Source organism: Ranitomeya imitator, chromosome 5, assembly GCF_032444005.1.
Source record: "Ranitomeya imitator isolate aRanImi1 chromosome 5, aRanImi1.pri, whole genome shotgun sequence".
NCBI lineage: Eukaryota > Metazoa > Chordata > Amphibia > Anura > Dendrobatidae > Ranitomeya > Ranitomeya imitator.
In genome coordinates this window covers 634,836,622-634,859,149 of record NC_091286.1, presented here as the reverse complement: position 1 = coordinate 634,859,149, position 22,528 = coordinate 634,836,622, and the positions used below count along the sequence as shown (strand labels likewise).

Here is a 22,528-nt window from a genome sequence, read left to right as displayed (position 1 = left end):
CAATACTTTCACAAGCCGCTGTATTAATATTTATTGATCTGCTAGTATTATGTGATGAATAAATGGACGTTCTTAAATAATTTATTGTTGTATAACCAATTTTGTGGTCTTTTATTTTTTGTTTTTTTTACAGTGGATTCCCGATTGGTTTATAAGGAGGTTGTTTGTTTGGGCTTGTTGGGTCTGTTTTTTTTTTTTCATATATTGATTTACGGATTTTTGTTGTGTATTTGTTTACAGCACATTTTTATATTGCACGTGATATATACTTTTGGCTCATTTTGAATGTTTTAGGTGGATTGTAGGTAATATTTGTCCTTTCTGTTTTGCTTAAATCTATCTTTAAATTCTGTGTCCTTCTTTGCCATAAACATTTTTCCTGTTTTCTAAATGCATCTAAAAGGAAGACACTTTGATCAAAAGAGAACCTTTGCGTATAACTTGGCTGCTGCCTTTTTTTTTTGTTTGTTCTCCAGCTGTGACTTTATTTCTGGTAGAATTGTGGAGCAGCTGAGCAGGTGAAGAGGAAGTACCTGGTGTGCAGAATTCAGTAGGCAGCCGTGGCTCTTAGCTAGTCAGTGACATGACAGCCGTCTCACATCAGATAGACTGACGTGTCCCGAGTTGCAGGTAGTGAAGGCTGCGATGGTGTCCTGGGGATGAGAGCAGATGTTGCTTTTAGTGGCGACAAGGCATGTCATTAGGAGAAATAGCAGCTGGCACTGCAGCGCTCGCATCGGCTTAATACTTTATCTTCCTGTATTCAATTATGGATACTGTTCAGGAATTAAAGAAAGTAGCTAGAAAGCCTTTTATGGATCCCGTAATCCGATGTAAATGCCTTTGTGAGGAGGGCACTTGGGGACACTTAACGCCACCGCCAATGCGGAGAGACCGCCATCAATGTTCTTTGCTGCCCAACCAAACACCATCTTTGTTCACATAATCACAAGTCCCGTGCAAGTCTCACGCATGTCTTCTACAGAGAGAAGGATAAGGTTACTGTCAGAACCAAGGGAAGAGAGGTTCAGATGCGAGAAATAAGATGTTTGTTTGCGGCTGGTCAACATATCCACATCTTGCTGCCAGCTGAAGAAACGTCTCTGTGAAGATGGCATCAGGCTGGCAGGTTATTAGATGAGTGCAGGGAGAAGAGCGCGTCAACGTCTGTTATATTCAGGACACCTGTCATTCATATACAATGGGAATTATTCTGTAGTTCGTCAAGAACCATTGAAATCTGGAGCTACCTACAACATCAGTGAGTCGTTCAAAGGCCGCGGACATGGACTTCTAGCTGATGGTTACAGATGATAATCGGCTTTGACATTGGAAGTTGGCCATATATAATATATTATTTTGGAGAGGATTTGGTTGTTTCCGACATATTCACACCCTCCATATTCTACTATTAGGGGCCCCATACGTAACAGTTGTTGGTGGAATGATGGTTCGGTCGTACTTTCATCCGCCAGCTGTTCAATCCGACGACTCTTCTTCTCTGAAGCAGAGCTGCGGCCAGACTCCTCTTGTGGCGGCTTATGTCATTGAGAACAAAAGGGTCAACAGTCCAAAATCGGACACACCTAATCCTTATCTTCCCTGACATCTTTGGCCTTTCGAATGAGTCTGGAGGCCCCATACACATTAAACCATCAGCCAAACCCATTGATATTGGCCATAATGGACATGGGAGGCCTTTAGACTTCTCAAAGTGCTGTAAGACAGTCCTACCAAAACGTGTGATATGATTAACTTTTATAATGGTATATGATTGACTTTACGTTGGTAAGTTCACACTAGACGTTTTTATGACTTTTTTTTCTGCAGCAAACCCTGATCTCTTGGCAGCAAAGAGGCAGGATTTTCTTGGGTTTTTTTGCTGTGTTTTTGGCATGCTAGATTTGACTCTTGTGCATGGTGATAGTTTAGTGCCCCAAAAAAGTCCTGTTCTACAGAATCAAGTTTTGGTACAAAAAAAACGCAGCAAAACCGAATACCTGCATTGTTGCTTCAGATTTTCAGCATTTTTTCACCTCTCATTCATGTCAATGGGTGAAAAATTCTTAAAAAACCATGACCAAAATGACATGCTCTGTTGTCCGAAAATCCATACAAAACACAAAATACAGATGACAAAAAAAAACAAGATGTGTACATAAGATTTCTAAAATCTCATAGACATAGCTGGTACTGTAAAATGCAGCTGAAAGTTTGCATGAATAAACGCTAGTGTGAACTTGTCCCAAGAGTCAACTTATGCTATGAACCAATAGTTGGAAACATATTAAATTGTACCTGGCCTAATTTTGTAACCTGGTTTGAAAGAGAATCCAAGTTTGATTCATCATCTGATTTTGGCATAAAGCTACTTGAAATGGTGCCAAGTTTCAATGTTGTACAGAAATGTTGTGATTTTTGGTGTTACGACACCAGTCCAGTCCAGCTACGACAACTTTTTGATAAGTGGATGAAGCAACATGGCTGTGGAGTTAGTTGATGTCCACTTTGGTGGAGTCTGTATAAAATGGACCGACTCCAACTCCTAAAATATATAATAAATTTGGTACAGTAGTACAATGCAGGATGTGCTGTAAATTTTTTCTTACGAATTTGGGAAAGTTATGAAATGTCCTATAAATGTCTGCTCTATTCCTGATATAAGAATCTCGGCCTTTAGTTGAGATGATTGTATGCTGCACTCTATGTGCATGCTCAGTATTGACCTGTGCTGTGGAGTCTGAGTCAGGGACGTTGAGAAGTCTGTTGACCTGAGGGTCACAGCCTGGCTTCTCTGAACATTTCCATGGAGCCAGTCGACCTTTGGGTCTCATTCCTGGCTTTAACAAATGTATCCATGGGTCAGTGATAGTCAATGGAGCAGATCTGTATTCTTCCAGCTTGGGCTGAGATCCCCTAAGCTGGCATCCTGTAGAATGACAAATCTGTGTCCCTAGTAATGGTGCCAAGATGTTCTTGGCTGCTGTTCTGTAGAGAGTCTCTGGTTCTTTGGATCTCTAGATATCTTAGCTGTCTGGACGTCTCTCACAGAAGGTTGTGTTCTCTTTTTATAGTTAAAGGGAACCTGTCACCCCGAAAATCGCGGGTGAGGTAAGCCCACCGGCATCAGGGGCTTATCTACAGCTTTCTGTAATGCTGTAGATAAGCCCCCGATGTTACCTGAAAGAGGAGAAAAAGATGTTATATTATACTCACCCAGGGGCGGTCCTGCTGCTGGTCAGGTCGGATGGGCGTCTGCGGCGCCTCCCATCTTCATTACAAGACGTCCTCTTCTGCTCTTCAGCCACGGCTCCGGCGCAGGCGTACTTTGCTCTGCCCTGTTGAGGGCAGAGGATAGTACTGCAGTGCGCAGGCGCCGGAAAGGTCAGAGGCCCGGCGCCTGCGCACTGCAGTACTTTGTCTGCCCTCAACAGGGCAGAGCAAAGTACGCCTGCCCTGGAGCCGTGGCTGAAGATCAGAAGAGGACGTCTTGTAATGAAGATGGGAGGCGCCGCAGCGGACCGGAGACGCTCGTTTGACCTGACCAGCAGCGGGACCGCCCCTGGGTGAGTATGATATAACGTCTTTTTCTCCTCTGTCAGGTTACATCGGGGGCTTATCTACAGCATTACAGAATGCTGTAGATAAGCCCCTGATGCCGGTGGGCTTACCTCACCCGCGAATTTTGGGGTGACAGGTTCCCTTTAACAACTGACCTTCAAGCCAGCAACCAGAGGTCAAGAGAAAGATGTGATGAGGTTGGCTAGCATTGTTTCATTATGTAATCTAATCTACTTGTATAGTTTTTCCACCTCTGTTTTGCAAGTCAACAAACTGGCTGGCCTGGACAATGTGAAATCAAGATATCAGCAAACCTCATTGTTCAAAGACCCTGCATGAAAGAACATTTCAGACTCTTGACCAACAAGATAGAAACACACAAATTCAAAAGTCAACATATAGATAAGGCTATTTCCCCTGGCTTGCTGAAAATAGACATTTGGCTTCAAAAAATTGGAGGAGCTACTCCAAACTGGCATAAATTTTGTTTTGTAATTCCGATTTGAAACTTCCCACTAATTTCAGGATAATTTCAGGATAAGGCAGAGTAAGAGGAGACTTGAACTACTGTGATCCTTTACTTCCTTCCTAATGAAATCTGCTTCACGGTTTGAGAGAAGGTTAACATGATCACTAAATATCTTGCTTTAGCAGAGAATTACACAATGTATACACATGTGTGTCTGTAGAGAAAACTTTAAGAAAATCCTGTGATTTATAGGTGCTCCAACAATGATGAAAATAGTGTGTAGTCATATAGTAAGGAGGAGGCGTATGTTCATTAAGCGAGTAGTCTTTAGAAGCAGTGACTGGGTTTTTTTGGAGGACAATTTTATAGTAAGCCTTCTAACAAGTTTTAAGTCTAGAAGGCAATCCACAAAAAGCTCAGAATATACAAACTCCTTGAAGATATTGTCTTTGGTCAGACTCTAGGGCCGAGTTCTGCACATCGTCAGAATGAATCTTCTCTACACGTTGCTGTAGAAATGCCATCTTGCCATGGGTTACAGATGATATCTGCTAGGACATCCACCAAACAATGTCTGCTACCTACATCTTTTGTGATATCATCACATCACTTTGCCCCCTGAGGAAGCTGTTGTGAAACGCGCGTAGGGGCGCGTGGGTATCCCTATGGACAAGGATATGAGTAAGATCTATGAGTGGTCTCAGGTCTCTCTCACTGTTTAGGCTATATTAGCCATATGGCTGTTTTTTTTATATAATGGGACTTCACTCCTTGAGACTTATGTGACCATTTAGGCTATAGATAAAACTATATGCACTGGCACTTTACTCTAATTTGATCCCTGTTTGGGTTATATGAGATAGCTAAATTCCCATGCCATCGTCCTGGGGGTGCCACTACTTAAGGTGCACCTTTAACCTAATGTTTTGCTCTGTTCTGATTACTTATTCTGTGATACTTACCTTTTATATGATACACTTTGTCTAAAATAAAACTTACTATTTCATGATATACATATCTTGTGGTCTTTTGCTCCAATTTCTGGTTTTTGGATCTTTTGCCATATTCCGATGGATTGGTCACATATCCCCCTCCTTTGTCCACCATGAATCCCCGCACTCGTACCAGGAGGACACCGTTATTACTCACTAATAGAGATTGCAGAGCAGTGCCGAGGATTCCTTCCAGAACTTATGTAATGGAGTTGTCTGTTCTGCAGTAGGTGACTGCTTCTCTTTTATTGGCTTGTGGTTTGTTTTTATCGGCCAAGGCTGAATGATTTGCCGTGTAGCAAATTATAAATAAAATGTGGTTTAGAACTGTCTGATGGAGATAACGACCGTGGTCAGGCAGCTTGACCTCCGCTTTACAAAGCGGTTCACTGATGCTACTCGCTGATAGCAGTTTTTCAGATCTGTTTTTTGGAGAGAAGCACATTATAGGTTTCAACTGCTGGCAAGAGTGTATTTTGGACAAATGATTGTGAAAAGTTAAAGCATTTGTGAATCGACTCCATCTCCTTTTATTTGATCTGAAGAAACGCTGCCGTACTGTAGACTGCAAAGTTGCCGTGTTCTAGGTTCTGAATAATATAGGACCATGTCTACGCGAAAAGTCTCTGCAACTGCATGTCCATTGTGCAGCAGCTTCTGGACCCCTCGAGTGACCATTACACGTGAAGAATTGGAGGACCTATCAGCTTAAGTGGCCAGTTTGTTGCTACAACTGTATTATCTAAAATGTTTAGAGATCTTGATTTCAGTTAGAATTTCTTAGGTCTAACTAGATCGTTACCCAGTAACCTTTCAATTACAGAAACTGTCTTCCGTTTTTGGAGCTTTTCTATATAACCGTTGAAAGGATATCTTTTTTAATTTAAATAGATTTTTATTAACAATATAAAAAAAAAAAAGGAGAACAACAGAATGCCATTTACATTGCATTATATCAGATACACATTTTCTTACTTTAATAAACCCCACCATTACCCCAACTACCCCCCTCCCCCATAAGACAGCTCAGTCTCAATCTCCACCCCACCGAGGCATTATCTGCCTCTTGTAATTTATCCTCTTCCAGGTCTTAGGAAACACGACGCCTATACTCCTCAATCCAAATCAAGCCAAGGAGACCATATTTTATTAAAGAGTTCTATTTTCCCCCTTTTACTGTACACCCCCTTTTCCAATTTTAGACCATGTTGAACATATTGGAGAAATTCCCTTCTCACAGGTGGTTCCGCGTTTATCCAGTTTCGTGCTATTACTTTCCTGGCCATGTAGAGTAGCCTAGCAATTGCAATCTTCCAAGTATTGTCAACTCCAATTTCTTCCACATATCCCAGCACACATACTATCGGGTCTCTGTTGAAAGGATATCTACCGTAAGTGTCGCCAACACAAGGGTGAGAATTATTTTAGTTCTGGCCGATGAACTCTCCACATCTTCTTCAAGAGGCTTCAAATTGTGAAAGAAGATGCTTTTTGGTCTCGTAGGGATTGTTCTCCTCCTAATTGGTTCTTGTGATCAGATACCACATCTGAGCAATATATTCTGGAGTCGTTACTTTCCCACACCTCATGCCATAGAATTGTGAATGGCCGGTTACATTTGGAACTAGCTGTGATTCTGTCTGGTCTGTTGTGTTCTCTTTTTTTCAGGAACACACCGCTCCCAGCTTCATGCTTTCTGGTGAGCACTGTGCTCCTGAAGATTGACATGAGGTATAACCAACATTGTTGCGACACTGGCTCCAACTGTGCGCTTTCTCATACTGCAAACAGAGCCTTTGCTTCTGGAGGAGCATCAGAGGAGCACAGGGGTAGTGACGCTCGCTAGATCCAGCTGCAGAGCTGCGTTTGCAAGCTTGTGCTTTTTTCCTAGGAAACTGATTATCTCTAATCACTGTAGAGGTGGCTAGAAAGTAGGCAACGCGAAAACACCCAGACTGCATGATCCTTGTGCTACTGTGAGCAGCCTAACCATGTGACCATATCCTTCAGCGTTTACAAACTCCCATTGAGCACATCTAGGACATCATTAACCGGCAAATGCAAAAGAGCTGCCAGCAGCGGATCTTGATAATTTACCGAAGTGCCTTCAGCGTGGCAGAACATTCCTCAGATGGCCATTAATGACCTAACTGATTGCAGCCAAGGCTAGTGCCAGGATTTCTGCATGTGGAAATTTATTTCCATTTCTTAATTTGCAGATGATCAATAACATATCTATCCATTGTGTGATTTCCATGAATATATATATATATATAGAGAGAGAGTGTTATATATATATATATATATATATATATATATATATATATATATATATATAGTAACATAGTTAGTAAGGCCGAAAAAAGACATTTGTCCATCCAGTTCAGCCTATATTCCATCATAATAAATCCCCAGATCTACGTCCTTCTACAGAACCTAATAATTGTATGATACAATATTGTTCTGCTCCAGGAAGACATCCAGGCCTCTCTTGAACCCCTCGACTGAGTTCGCCATCACCACCTCCTCAGGCAAGCAATTCCAGATTCTCACTGCCCTAACAGTAAAGAATCCTCTTCTATGTTGGTGGAAAAACCTTCTCTCCTCCAGACGCAAAGAATGCCCCCTTGTGCCCGTCACCTTCCTTGGTATAAACAGATCCTCAGCGAGATATTTGTATTGTCCCCTTATATACTTATACATGGTTATTAGATCGCCCCTCAGTCGTCTTTTTTCTAGACTAAATAATCCTAATTTCGCTAATCTATCTGGGTATTGTAGTTCTCCCATCCCCTTTATTAATTTTGTTGCCCTCCTTTGTACTCTCTCTAGTTCCATTATATCCTTCCTGAGCACCGGTGCCCAAAACTGGACACAGTACTCCATGTGCGGTCTAACTAGGGATTTGTACAGAGGCAGTATAATGCTCTCATCATGTGTATCCAGACCTCTTTTAATGCACCCCATGATCCTGTTTGCCTTGGCAGCTGCTGCCTGGCACTGGCTGCTCCAGGTAAGTTTATCATTAACTAGGATCCCCAAGTCCTTCTCCCTGTCAGATTTACCCAGTGGTTTCCCGTTCAGTGTGTAATGGTGATATTGATTCCCTCTTCGCATGTGTATAACCTTACATTTATCATTGTTAAACCTCATCTGCCACCTTTCAGCCCAAGTTTCCAACTTATCCAGATCCATCTGTAGCAGAATACTATCTTCTCTTGTATTAACTGCTTTACATAGTTTTGTATCATCTGCAAATATCGATATTTTACTGTGTAAACCTTCTACCAGATCATTAATGAATATGTTGAAGAGAACAGGTCCCAATACTGACCCCTGCGGTACCCCACTGGTCACAGCGACCCAGTTAGAGACTATACCATTTATAACCACCCTCTGCTTTCTATCACTAAGCCAGTTACTAACCCATTTACACACATTTTCCCCCAGACCAAGCATTCTCAATTTGTGTACCAACCTCTTGTGCGGCACGGTATCAAACGCTTTGGAAAAATCGAGATATACCACGTCCAATGACTCACCGTGGTCCAGCCTATAGCTTACCTCTTCATAAAAACTGATTAGATTGGTTTGACAGGAGCGATTTCTCATAAACCCATGCTGATATGGAGTTAAACAGTTATTCTCATTGAGATAATCCAGAATAACATCCCTCAGAAACCCTTCAAATATTTTACCAACAATAGAGGTTAGACTTACTGGCCTATAATTTCCAGGTTCACTTTTAGAGCCCTTTTTGAATATTGGCACCACATTTGCTATGCGCCAGTCCTGCGGAACAGACCCTGTCTCTATAGAGTCCCTAAAAATAAGAAATAATGGTTTATCTATTACATTACTTAGTTCTCTTAGTACTCGTGGGTGTATGCCATCCGGACCCGGAGATTTATCTATTTTAATCTTATTTAGCCGGTTTCGCACCTCTTCTTGGGTTAGATTGGTGACTCTTAATATAGGGTTTTCATTGTTTCTTGGGATTTCACCTAGCATTTCATTTTCCACCGTGAATACCGTGGAGAAGAAGGTGTTTAATATGTTAGCTTTTTCCTCGTCATCTACAACCATTCTTTCCTCACTATTTTTTAAGGGGCCTACATTTTCAGTTTTTATTCTTTTACTATTGATATAGTTGAAGAACAGTTTGGGATTAGTTTTACTCTCCTTAGCAATGTGCTTCTCTGTTTCCTTTTTGGCAGCTTTAATTAGTTTTTTAGATAAAGTATTTTTCTCCCTATAGTTTTTTAGAGCTTCAATGGTGCCATCCTGCTTTAGTAGTGCAAATGCTTTCTTTTTACTGTTAATTGCCTGTCTTACTTCTTTGTTTAGCCACATTGGGTTTTTCCTATTTCTAGTCCTTTTATTCCCACAAGGTATAAACCGCTTACACTGCCTATTTAGGATGTTCTTAAACATTTCCCATTTATTATCTGTATTCTCATTTCTGAGGATATTGTCCCAGTCTACCAGATTAAGGGCATCTCTAAGCTGTTCAAACTTTGCCTTCCTAAAGTTCAATGTTTTTGTGACTCCCTGACAAGTCCCCCTAGTGAAAGACAGGTGAAACTATACAATATTGTGGTCGCTATTTCCTAGATGCCCGACCACCTGCAGATTTGTTATTCTGTCAGGTCTATTAGATAGTATTAGGTCTAAAAGTGCTGCTCCTCTGGTTGGATTCTGCACCAATTGTGAAAGATAATTTTTCTTGGTTATTAGCAGAAACCTGTTGCCTTTATGGGTTTCACAGGTTTCTGTTTCCCAGTTAATATCCGGGTAGTTAAAGTCCCCCATAACCAGGACCTCATTATGGGTTGCAGCTTCATCTATCTGCTTTAGAAGTAGACTTTCCATGCTTTCTGTTATATTTGGGGGTTTGTAACAGACCCCAATGAGAATTTTGTTACCATTTTTCCCTCCATGAATTTCAACCCATATGGACTCGACATCCTCATTCCCTTCGCTAATATCCTCCCTTAAAGTGGACTTTAGACAAGACTTTACATAGAGACAAACCCCTCCTCCTCTCCGATTTTTACGATCCTTTCTAAACAGACTGTAACCCTGTAAGTTAACTGCCCAGTCATAGCTTTCATCTAACCATGTCTCGGTTATTCCCACGATGTCAAAGTTACCTGTAGATATTTCTGCTTCTAGTTCTTCCATCTTGTTTGTCAGGCTTCTGGCGTTTGCGAGCATGCAGTTTAGAGGATTTTGTTTTGTTCCAATCTCCTCACTGTGGATTGTTTTAGAAATGTTCTTACCTCCCTTCTGAGTATGTTTTCCTGGGTCGTCTTTGTTCGAGTCTAATGTTTTTCTTCCCGTCCCCTCTTCTTCTAGTTTAACGCCCTCCTGATGAGTGTAGCGAGTCTTCTGGCGAATGTGTGTTTCCCAGGTTTGTTGAGGTGTAGTCCGTCTCTGGCGAGGAGTCCATCATACCAGTAATTCACACCGTGGTCCAGGAATCCAAATCCTTGTTGTCTGCACCATCGTCTTAGCCAGTTGTTTGCATCAAGGATCCTGTTCCATCTCCTGGTGCCATGCCCATCTACTGGAAGGATAGAAGAAAAAACTACCTGTGCATCCAGTTCCTTTACTTTCTTCCCCAACTCTTCAAAGTCCTTGCAGATTGTCGGTAGGTCCTTCCTTGCCGTGTCATTGGTGCCAACATGTATCAGAAGAAATGGGTGGACGTCCTTGGAGCTGAAGAGCTTTGGTATCCTATCGGTCACATCCTTGATCATCGCACCTGGAAGGCAGCATACTTCTCTTGCAGTTATGTCCGGTCTGCAGATGGCTGCTTCTGTGCCTCTCAGTAGTGAGTCTCCCACCACCACCACTCTTCGTTGCTTCTTGGCTGTACTTTTTGCTGTCACTTGTTGCTGTGTGCCCTTTTCTTTTTTGCTTGCTGGTATTGCTTCATTCTTAGGTGTGCCATCTTCATCCTCTACAAAGATTTGATATCGGTTCTTCAGTTGTGTGGTTGGTGATTTCTCCATGGTCTTCTTGCTTCTTTTGGTCACATGCTTCCACTCATCTGCTTTTGGAGGTTCTCTGACACTTTTTGCACCTTCTGTGACCAGTAGAGATGCTTCTGTTCTGTCTAGAAAGTCTTCATTCTCTTTGAGTTTCAAAGTTGCTATTCTTTCTTCCAGACCCCGCACCTTTTCTTCTAAAAGGGCCACTAGTCTACACTTCTGACAGGTGAAATTGGATTCTTCTTCTGGTCGATCTGTGAACATGTAGCACATGCTGCAGCTCACCATGTAGGTTGTCACATCTGCCATGTTGCTCCTAGATCCTGCTGACTTGCTGTGTGTTTTCCTTCTTGTGTAATCTACTCAGCCAAGCTCTCTTGCAATAATGTCCTACAGGCAAAAATTTTTTGGTGATGCTTTCGAAGCAGCTGGTCCCGGCTGTACCCAACGATCTTCTAGCTTAGGGAGACTTCGCTTCTCCCAGAAGGCACCTGGAATATGCAAATTAGCCTCCTGAAGCTTGAATCCCTGGTTTGGATTATATATATATATATAACACACTCACCGTGTAATATAAATATAAATAAATATATATATATATATATGACACACACACCGTGAAATATAAATATATATAAATATATATATATATACCGTGTATGTATGTATGTGTGTGTGTGTGTATATATATATATATATTTACTCAGAAAGTTTTTTTTCTGTAAGAAATGTGTGCTTAAAGAGATCAAAATGATATAAAATATTCTCCTTTCCTCCTATTACGGCACGGTCTGTTCTATTTTGATATTTCACATCATAACCTTTGTCCTAATTCTGAGTTTTGGGACTTGTGATATGTTAATCCTGACCACAAATTCAAGTAGAGGAAGCGCTGAGGTCCGCAGGATAAGTTTTTAGCACTGCGTCTTCAGAAAGGAGCCATTGTGGTTTCTAAAATCTATTTTATAGGAGCAATAATTGTAGCTTGTAACCAAATAAATACAGTTGTCAAATTATATTTTAGCGGGACTAACAATTTGGCATTTTCATTGGTCTTTGTACCGAATTATCCATATTATTATGAACAAAAAGGTTCTCTAAGGTCATATATATAGGCCTTTGATCTGAGCCATTACAGGGAATCTGTCACCAGTTTTTTTTCCTACCTAATCACAAATTACTGTAATGTAGGAGTAAAAATTCTGATTCCAGTGATGTCACTTACTGACCTGTGTTTTTCTGTTTTAATGAAATACCGTAAGTTTTTTTTTTTTTTTAGCAGGAGATAATCAGTACAGGACAACTGTCCCCTACCTCCTAATCCAACCATGCCTCCACCACTGATTAGCAGCTCTTTTACTGTACAATGTACACAGAATCAGGGACTGCCACTACATAATACAACTGACAGATTTAAGGTGTTCGCACCAGAATTCTGGCATAAAACACCATAAAGGGGTTGTAGAATGCTTGATCAACACCTTCTCATCTCTCACACTTTTCCCCATTGAAATAAAAACCATCTATACTCGTCTCCTGTACCGGCGCGTTCCAGGTGTCACTCGCGTTCCTTGGGGCTCACATGACGTTATGTTATGTGAGCCTTGCACACGTTCGGCGACGATCTCCCCGCCTTCGGGAAGTCAAATAGCCGCCGCAGCCCTGGCTTCCTGTTGATGTTGAAAACATCCGAAGGTGGGGATAGTGAACCGGCGCTGTTTGGGCTCAGGGCTCACATGACATAACCTCACATGAGCCCCCGGTACACGAGTGCCAATACCGCTGGAACGTCGCCGGCGGGTCAGGGGAGCATAGGTGTTTTATTTTAAAATGGCCAAACATGAGGAATGAGAAGAGGTTGTCCCAACAGTGAGAAACATTAGATGGTAGACCCCTCCACCAGTTACCAAACTTAATCTTGACCTGGTATCTCTAGACTTTTATCAGTTTGGGACTGATTGAGCTCAGGGCTGTCACTCTCCCTTTCCACTCTTCAGGTTCTTCACCCCTCCGTCACTTTGTTAGGAAATGGTAAACTTTGCAAAACTCCCATTTGTACGAGCTAGAATTTTACCGTTGTTTTTCTACCTTTTTTTTTCTGTCTAATTCACGAACTGGGGAAAAAGTAAAGTGACATCTTAAGTGGAGGGTTAGCAACGAGTAATAAAGTCTGTCTTTTAAAACAAAAGCATGGACAATTAGACGCAATCTTCACCTGCTGACTTGTCACTCGGGGGTTGCGTGGGCACACTGTTCCGTAAATATTTGCCAGAATGGAATTTTCCTGTACGCCACGTATCACACATTTTCATCATCGTCTGAATCATATCGGAGTTATTTTACTGCTGTATTATTTCTTATTTTTTTAATATTTGCCTCCCTGAGCACATTTAATACTATGTTGTGTTGATTCCAACTGGCAGAAGCCTTCGCCTGGTAACAAATGAGAGAGCAATTACTATGATTTGGAGTAATTACTTCTTGTGGAATTGGCACATTCTCTGTTATGATACAGCGCACATTATGAAGGTTGGAACGTGGATCTCGGTTTATTTATTAGCGTTCGTTGGAGGGCTCGGTTATTGGATTTATTGAGGAGAGCAACTATTTAGATTGCATACGTACGTGGACTGTAATTGGAAGATATCACGTGCGAATGTCTATTAATAAGCCGGCGATTTTCCTGGGGTATTTTTGTGCGCTCCACGTTTACAATAACTGATTCAAATGGATTTTTATTGAGAAATACTTTTTTTAAAATATACATAATGACTCCTTGTAGATGTTGTTCTTGGTGGGATTTTCTCACCTAGGAAGGTATGCGTGAGTTTGTCCTTTATTAACCCACCCAGAAATTAAAATTTGTTGACCCTAATCCCCCTGACAAGTTCCCTGTATGGGAAACCTCCAGCAGAAGGAAGAAAACTCCTACTTTTCATCATCTCGTCACCAATACCTGATTGATTGCTATGGGATATAATGATGAAGTAAATGGTAAATTTGGCACAACTTGCTGGACATGATAGATGTTAAGACCTTTGTGCCAGCTTAGAAATGCCTCACCTGTACTTGTCACACAAAAAATAATAATTCAGCATGCGGCATCAGTAATATCTGCCATTTTTTTCTACTACTAGTGGCTACTTGCCTTCTAGACAGGTTTTTGGAACTTTCAAAGGAGGCTTACAAAGTGGCTAAAATGCATCAGAAATGTGGTTCATGTCATGGAGGTTTTTTTTTTAGATCGGGACTCTGACTATATGCAGATACAGCAAGGCGCCAACTTTGATCGTATGTATAGCAGGATCTTGCCCAATTGCTGCCAGTTTGATAGCCATGGTTTTGTTAATTCTGATATTTAGTGATAGAAGCAGTAAGACAAGTCAGCTACCTTCATAGTTTGGGTGTATTTGTTACTGAAAAGCAGCTCTTCGGGCATCTGAGCTTGAAAAACCGTGAGGCCGGTTTCACATGTTTTGACATTCATGGTCGAAGTATAGAATGGTTGGACTGTCAGTTGAGGTTGTCGAGCTTGAGCCGGTAGACCCGCTTCTCTACCGTTTTATAGACATTCCGCATTGTACTAGGAACGTGAATATTTGACACTTGAAACCGGTCCAAGGGGTGGTAGCAGGAGTGGACACACACCAGGGCCTGTGCACGAATAGTATATGGGCCATTTTGTAGTCCAATAGGTCATCGTTGTGCACAATTCCACCTGCTTTGGTGCTGGTAGTGGCCTCCTTACTTTTTTAGTGTCCTTGTGTGGCTGCTCAGGTTGCAGCAATGGTATGTCCACCCCTGGGTGGTAGTACTACACCAGATCTTTGTCCTCTTCACTCTCCGAATTGTTGGTTGTCATGGAGGTCAGAGCTCACAGATATCGCAAAGTCAAGATTTATCCTAGCACTATTCCATCATTTTATGGGAGTTCTAGTTACAAACTGGGGTCTTTTTGACCATTATTGATTGGTTTGCCCCATCTTCATAAATACTTTTCAGGCTAAAATCGGGAGTTATAGTGACTGTTAGCCCCCATCCCTGTGCCAGGGCCGCCTGCCATGAGTGTATTTGCCGTACGAAGCCAGATTTTCATAATGGTCCCTGCACAACTGCCGTAGTTTAGTTTGTTGGGCTCCGAAAAAAAATATCTTCCTCCACTACAGACCCACAAGTGGTGCTTTAAATTGGAAATTCTTCCCGTCTGTGCATTTTCAGGCTCTTGCTAGTTGGAGGCAGCGAGACAAATGAAGATGGAGTATCGGAGGCGGCGCAGTGTGGGCTCACATCCTGGAGAGTGCTGTCCGGCTCCCCTCATTACAAACAGGTCACTAATTACAAGGACGACGTGGGCACGGTAAGTAATGAGAAAAAGCCTTGCGCGCATTTTAGTATTCATTTGCAGTCTTTAATTATTTATCAGAGAATCTTTAATGCCGTTAGTTAAATTTTCAGCAGTTTAACGTGTTTACAGTAAATTAAAAAATCATCAGTTGCAATGTGCGAATAACCACAGGCTCTGATCTCCTGTGCTGAGACGGCAGCTTTCATTTGTTCGGCTTTCTTAATGCATAACGCCGTACAGGCGTAAATATCGCCCCTTCCCATGTGGACGGTGCATTATCCTTTATATATCTAATCGCTATAGACAGTGTTAGGGGGAGGCCCCTTGTTGGCGAGGAGGAGGCCACTTGTTGGCGAGGAGGAGGCCCCTTGTTGGCAAGGAGGAGGAGGAGGCCCCTTGTTGGCGAGGAGGAGGAGGCCCCTTGTTGAGGAGGAGGAGGAGGCCCCTTGTTGGCGAGGAGGAGGAGGCCTCTTGTTGGCGAGGAGGAGGAGGAGGCCCCTTGTTGGCGAGGAGGAGGAGGCCCCTTGTTGGCGAGGAGGAGGAGGCCCCTTGTTGGCGAGGAGGAGGAGTCCCCTTGTTGGCGAGCAGGAGGCCCCTTGTTGGCGAGGAGGACGACCCTTGTTGGCGAGGAGGAGGCCCCTTGTTGGCGAGGAGGAGGAGGAGGAGGAGGAGGAGGCCCCTTGTTGGCGAGGAGGAGGAGGCCCGTTGTTGGCGAGGAGGAGGCCCGTTGTTGGCGAGGAGGAGGAGGCCCCTTGTTGGCGAGGAAGGGAGTCCCCTTGTTGGCTTGGAGGAGGAGTCCCCTTGTAGGAGGAGGAGTCCCCTTGTAGGAGGAGGAGTCCCCTTGTAGGAGGAGGAGTCCCCTTGTAGGAGGGGGAGTCCCCTTGTTGGAGGGGGAGTCCCCTTGTTGGAGGGGGAGTCCCCTTGTTGGAGGGGGAGTCCCCTTGTTGGTGGGGGAGTCCCCTTGTTGGAGGGGGAGTCCCAGGCCCCTTGTTGATTGCTTGCTTGTTCCCCCCATTGTCTAGGTGCTCACCTGTAGCATGAAATGTTCTATTTTCCAGAGTTGCCCCTTTTGTTGTTGCGTCTTCCAGGGCTGAGAGTCCTCACTAACATGGCTCCTTAGTTCTAGTAACCTGGCGTGTGCAGGAGACGGCCTCTGTACCCGGCAGATGTATAAGCACAATTCTTAGTCACTTTCCGGTTGCTTCTTTCATTTCTATTAAGGCAATACCGAGATAAACAAAGGGATTTCCAGCCGTAACACGGGAGCGTCTCGTGTACCTGTAATGCACAAGCGCTGGAAATGAAATCTTCACATTGCCTGACGGGGCTTAGCTTGCGTCCTGGGAAGTGTAATGTCCTAAGCGCTTTATTTATCCCTGGCTTTTTCACATTTGCCTACATTGCGTGAATGTTCGTATGCAAAAAATAAAAATAAAATGCTGATTTTCGTCTCTAATTTCAGTTGTCACTGTAACGCATGACTTGATCTCGTTTTGCAGGCGCTGAAGGGAAAAGGATTGTGGCGGATTATTAAGTTGCGATTATCTAACAGACATGGAGCCGAACAGGTAATGGGGATTTACTTCATTAATTTAGCTCCAGCGTGTGGAACACAACATGATTGAGAATCATCGGTGTACGGAAGGGAAGGATGGGGAGAGCGGCTTACCAAGGAAAAAAAACGGAAATTGTATTTATTGTGGTATAATGGGGTTTCAGTGGGTAAATACTGATTTCAGAACATTATTTGCGTTGCTCACGTGCTGGAATGGCTGCCGGCTATGCTGCAGTCGGTGGCTTTGTTAGTGCTGATAGCTGGCAGTGTGACAACAAGGTTTTTTTTTTTTTCAGCCGTGTTTTGCAGTACCAGCTAAGTCTGAGATTTACAAACACACTGGGTTTTTTGTCATCAGGATTTTGTGCTTTGCATGGTTTTTTTGCACAATGAAGCATATCACTTCTTTCAGTGTTTTTTTACTCATTGAAATGAATGAGTGGTGAAAAAACGCCGAAAAACGCACCAAAAAGGCAGGTATCAGATTTTTTTTTTTTTTGTGTGCCTAAACCTGATTCTATAGAACAGGACTTTTTTTTAACACTAAACTTGATCAGCAGGCACAAGAGACAAGTCTAGCATGTCAAAACTGTAGCAAAAAAAGCAACAAAAAAAAATAACATTCTTTTATTCTTCAGCTTCTTTCCTGCCAAGGGAAAAGTTTTGCTGCAAAAATAATGTGAAAAAATGCCTAGTGTTAATTTACCCTTCTTGCTGGCAAAATAAATCATCACAGCAGTCAAACCCTTTTTTTCCCCAGCATGGGTTATTATACGTTTTATGTAGCTTTATAGGATAAGCTTTTCTTGTGTGTGTACATGAGGAATTACACTTTCTGACCATTATATAACTTGTACCTTGCACCAGTTTCCCCCTCTGCAGGCTAAATCTCTGAATTTTACAATTGACTCTGAGCTGGTGGGAGGACACTAGCTGCTGTGATGTATCCCTTACATAGCATAGCACACAGGGATTCCTGTTCTTCATTCCTTAGTTAGTAAGTAAGCCGAAATAGCAGCAGTATAAGAGAAAATTGTACACCAGTACTGAGCTGTGTGGATGTGAATACCGCTCCGAAGGGAGGTTAAGTATTTGTTAGAAAACTCGTCGTGATCTTTCTGTCTTCCACTACTTGTTTTCTCTCTCCATATTCCCTGCCTCTCTGCATAGAGTGTAGTAGGCGGATGCAACTGAACTTGGGGGTGTTGAGTAGTTGTTTTTTTTTTTTGGATTGTTGGGAGGAGTGGGATGAGTAGTGGCTCATACGAGGAGAAAGCAGATTTTGCTTTTAAGATATATTACAATGTTTCTTATATTCCCTTACACTAAGCTGCTGCCTAGCACTCTGAAAATGGTGGAGGCCCACAAAGCAGGAGGAAGCTAGAAGAAGATAGCAAAGCGCTTTCAAGTTGTCCTTTCCTCATTTCGAAATGTAATTGAAAAATAGCAGTTAACAGGAACAATGGAGGTCAAGAAGAGGTCTAGAAGACCAAGCAGAATTTCAGTAAGAGCTGCTCGTAGGATTGGTAGAGAGGCAAATCAGAAAAACCTCTTCTGCATCCTCTCCATAAAATTCTGCATCAGAATTTTATGCAAAAGAACATCTAAGCAAGGCTGATGCATTTTGGAAACAAGTTCAATGGACCAATGAGGTTAAAATAGACCTCTTTGGCCACAATGGCCACAATGATCAAAGATATCTGTGGAGAAAAAGGGCACAGAAAAGAACAGCTCGCCTATCATTAAGCATGGTGGTGGACCAATGATGTTTTGGGGTTGTGTTGCAGGGCAATGGCACGGGGACCCTTTAAAAAAAACAAAACAAAAAAAAAACACGCAAGATGACCCAGGAATCTCACAGAACTGGTAGAATTTTCCAAGGAAGAATGGATGAAAATTGAATTGAATGACTCTTTGGCTACAAAAAGTGTTTACAAGCTGTGATACTTTCAAAAGGGGTTGTTACTAGGTACTAACCGTGCAGGGTGCCCAAACTTTTGTATCTACCCATTTTTCTTTTTGTAATTTTTAAAATGTAGAAGTTAAAAAAACAAATAAATATATACAAATATATATATATATATATATATATATATATATATATATATATATATATATATATATATCCCAAAATACAAAGGAAATGTGTCATCTTTAACTTAAGATTAGTTGACCTCTAAAACGGCTAAACTGTTCACAAACAGTAATTTTGATCAGGGGTGCCCTAACTTTTACATGTCACTGTAGAGTGACTGCAGATTTGCGTCCCAAGCCTTTTAAGATGAATTCCAGTATCAATGAGACTTTACATAGTTTGAAAGTAGATAAATTCCTAAAAAAAAATCCACTTTGGCTGCTCGTTGAGAAAAAAAAATTGACCGAGGTGCAAATTTTTTTGGGGAAGGGTGGTCATTACAGATTGACTGATGCAATCGTGTCATATCACCCTGCGAAACCACTACGTTATGCCCCTATCCAGTAGATGGTTGATCAAGAGTTAAATCCTATTTTATTGACTCAGAATCCCTTAGCAGGTACCTCCTTTGTAAATGGGCCGTATCATTGTGGCCTTTTGTGGAGGCGATCTAGTAACACCTCACACAAGCGTAGCCGCTAACTGCTGTTCATTGCAATATGTGCATTTTATTTTCCGCCTGCGTTGTCAGTAAGCGCAGCTAATATAACAATCAGGTAAAACAGACGCGTCTCCCTCGAGATCGGAGTCTGAGCTCGTCCTGTGAGATGTGTTGGAGGCAGCAATGTTCTCCTCGTCCCGCTCTGGGGCGTTTATTACATTACTAATGCCTTTAAATTTACGTAGTAGCCGGATTCGTGGCCTCCGGGGACGTCCCATAAACAGATGGTTCGCCTGGTTTATAGCCAGGACAAGCTGCACGTGTGTAGTGTACAGTCTGTGTGTGTGTGTGCTAATGGTATATGACAAGAAATGGAGCTGAACTTGTCTCCATGCAGCCAAAGATGATGTTGAATCTGATATTGGTAATGTTAGAAGAAAAGTCGATTTTTCCAAAACCTGCCTAAACTACAAATGGGTGTTATCAGGTAGTAACTCACTTAAGGAGGAGTACACGCCCCCAGTGAAAGCTCTCTGGTGACGCCCACTTGGACTTAACTAAGGTTAACTCATTAGGTGTCAATATTTTGACTTAATTTCTGTGCAAAGGTAAGGCAAAAGTGAAAAAAAAGCAACAAAAAAAAGTGACTACGCTCAAGATGTGATCCGGCTCAACATGAAAAATTAGGTGTAAGGTCTTCTTTAATGGGGTTGTTCGGTCCAAATCGATGAGACTCCTCAATTTCCAGGACTTCAACTCCACCAAAATGGGCTCCGACTCCACAGCCCTGATGCATACTGTGGGTCATTGGGCGCGGCCTCTCTTCCATACACTCGTATGGAGCAAGGCTGCGCCCCCTGGACGGGAGTGTGTATAATGCATACGTACCCTGTGGTCCCAGGTCAGAAACCGGCAAAACCCCACAGTGCTGAGGGGATTCGGAAGTATGCAGTCACGCAGAGTGACAGCAGACTTATCAGTTTGGATCAGACAGCCCCTTTAAACACTTAAGGTACCTTCACACTGAGCGACTTGAGAACGATAACGACAGTGATCCGTGACGTTGCAGCGTCCTGGATAGCGATCTCGTTGTGTTTGACATGCAGCAGCGATCTGGATCCCGCTGTGACATCGCTGGTCGGAGCTAGAAGTCCGGAACTTTATTTGGTCGTCAGGTCGGCGTGATTCGTCATGTTTGACAGCAAAAGCAGTGATGCCAGCAATGTTTTTTCATGGAGCGAACAACCAGCGAGAACGATAAGTACGTCACTGGATCGCTCCTGCATCGTTCTGCTGTTGCCGGTGTTTGACGTCTCCTAGCGACCTAAACAGCAACGCTGCAGCGATCGGCTCGTTGTCTATATCGCTGCAGCGTCGCTAAATGTGACTGTACCTTTAAAGCTTTCTAAAAATGCCAAGTGTTTAAAAAACAGATAAGTTTGATTTGTGGATAATCTGCGCTGCTGGTATCCAGTATAATAAATCCAAATCCAGACAAAGTACTTGTGGTTATTCTTTATTTAGTCTACTGTTATGACATGGTGGTCAGGACAATAATGGACCTGGTGGTTCAGAGCACACGGAATGACCTGATAGTTACTGATAATAAAGGACGAGCTCTGGGACGTGGGAACTCTGCTGACCGCAATCCCTAATCCTATCAAACACACTAGAAATAGCCGTGGATTGCGCCTAACTCTCCCTATGCAACTCGGCACAGCCTAAGGAACTAGCTAGCCCTGAAGATAGAAAAATAAAGCCTACCTTGCCTCAGAGAAATTCCCCAAAGGAAAAGGCAGCCCCCCACATATAATGACTGTGAGTAAAGATGAAAATACAAACAGAGATGAAATAGATTTAGCAAAGTGAGGCCCGACTTACTGAACAGACCGAGAATAGGAAAGGTAACTTTGCGGTCAGCACAAAAACCTACAAAAAGACCACGCAGAGGGCGCAAAAAAGACCCTCCGCACCGACTCACGGTGCGGAGGCGCTCCCTCTGCGTCCCAGAGCTTCCAGCAAGCAAGACAACAATAAAAATAGCAAGCTGGACAGAAAAATAGCAAACCAAAGAAATACAAGCTGGAACTTAGCTTCAGCTGGGAAGACAGGTCACAAGAACGATCCAGGAGTGAACTAGACCAATACTGGAACATTGACAGGTGGCATGGAGCAAGGATCTAAGTGGAGTTAAATAGAGCAGCCAGCTAACGAATTAACCTCGTCACCTGTGGAAGGAAACTCAGAAACACCCACCAGAGGAAGTCCATGGACAGAACCAGCCGAAGTACCATTCATGACCACAGGAGGGAGCCTGACAACAGAATTCACAACAGTCTACGTGTTTCAAATACCACAGACCTCATCATCAGGACAAGAAGTGTTTAAAAAAGACACTCGATGCTTTCTAATTAAAGTTAACCAGAAGAATTAAAAAAAAATAAAATAAAATGATTTTTTTTGCTCATTTTGGAAGTCACAAAAATATTATACTGCTTTCTTCATCGATTGAGTTCACACAGGGCGTTTTTGCTGCTTTTTTGTTGTTGTTTTTTTTTTTATGCTAATTTTCGGCTGCTTTTTACAGTACCAGCAAAGCCTGAGATTTCAGAAATCTCATGCACACACATTGGTTTTTTTGTGTGATCAGTATTTTGTGCTTTGCTGTGTTTTTTGGACATAGAGCATGTCACTTCTTTCAGCGTTTTTGCTGCGTTTTTTTCACTCATTGACTTGAATGGGTGTTGAAAAAAACCGCAGCAAAAACGCAGGTATCATTATTTGCTGTGTTTTTTGCTGCTTGAAAATCCAAGGACATTAACATGGACAAAGAGAAAAAAAGCAACCAAAAATGCACCTAAACCTGCGTCTTTGATGCAGCTTCTTTCCTGCCAAGAAGATCAGGTTTTGCTGCAGAAAAAAAGCAACAAAAACTCCCTGTGTGAACTTACCCTTAAAGGGAACCAGTCTCTTTATTCCTGCTGCCAAAAACTTCAGGCAGCATGAGTCAGAGCATGGCTGTACTATTTCAGCC

At 42.5% G+C, this 22,528-nt stretch overlaps 1 protein-coding gene across 1 annotated transcript in view; it reads left to right on the top strand.

Annotated features, from left to right (window-relative positions):
• The window catches only part of NBAS (NBAS subunit of NRZ tethering complex), an 854,371-nt gene that overhangs the window by 66,926 nt on the left and 764,917 nt on the right, over nt 1-22,528 (top strand). The window contains exons 10-11 of the mRNA XM_069728113.1: nt 15,237-15,375; nt 16,863-16,931. Of these exons, the coding sequence (XP_069584214.1) occupies nt 15,237-15,375; nt 16,863-16,931 (208 nt within the window). The remainder of the gene's footprint in view (nt 1-15,236; nt 15,376-16,862; nt 16,932-22,528) is intronic.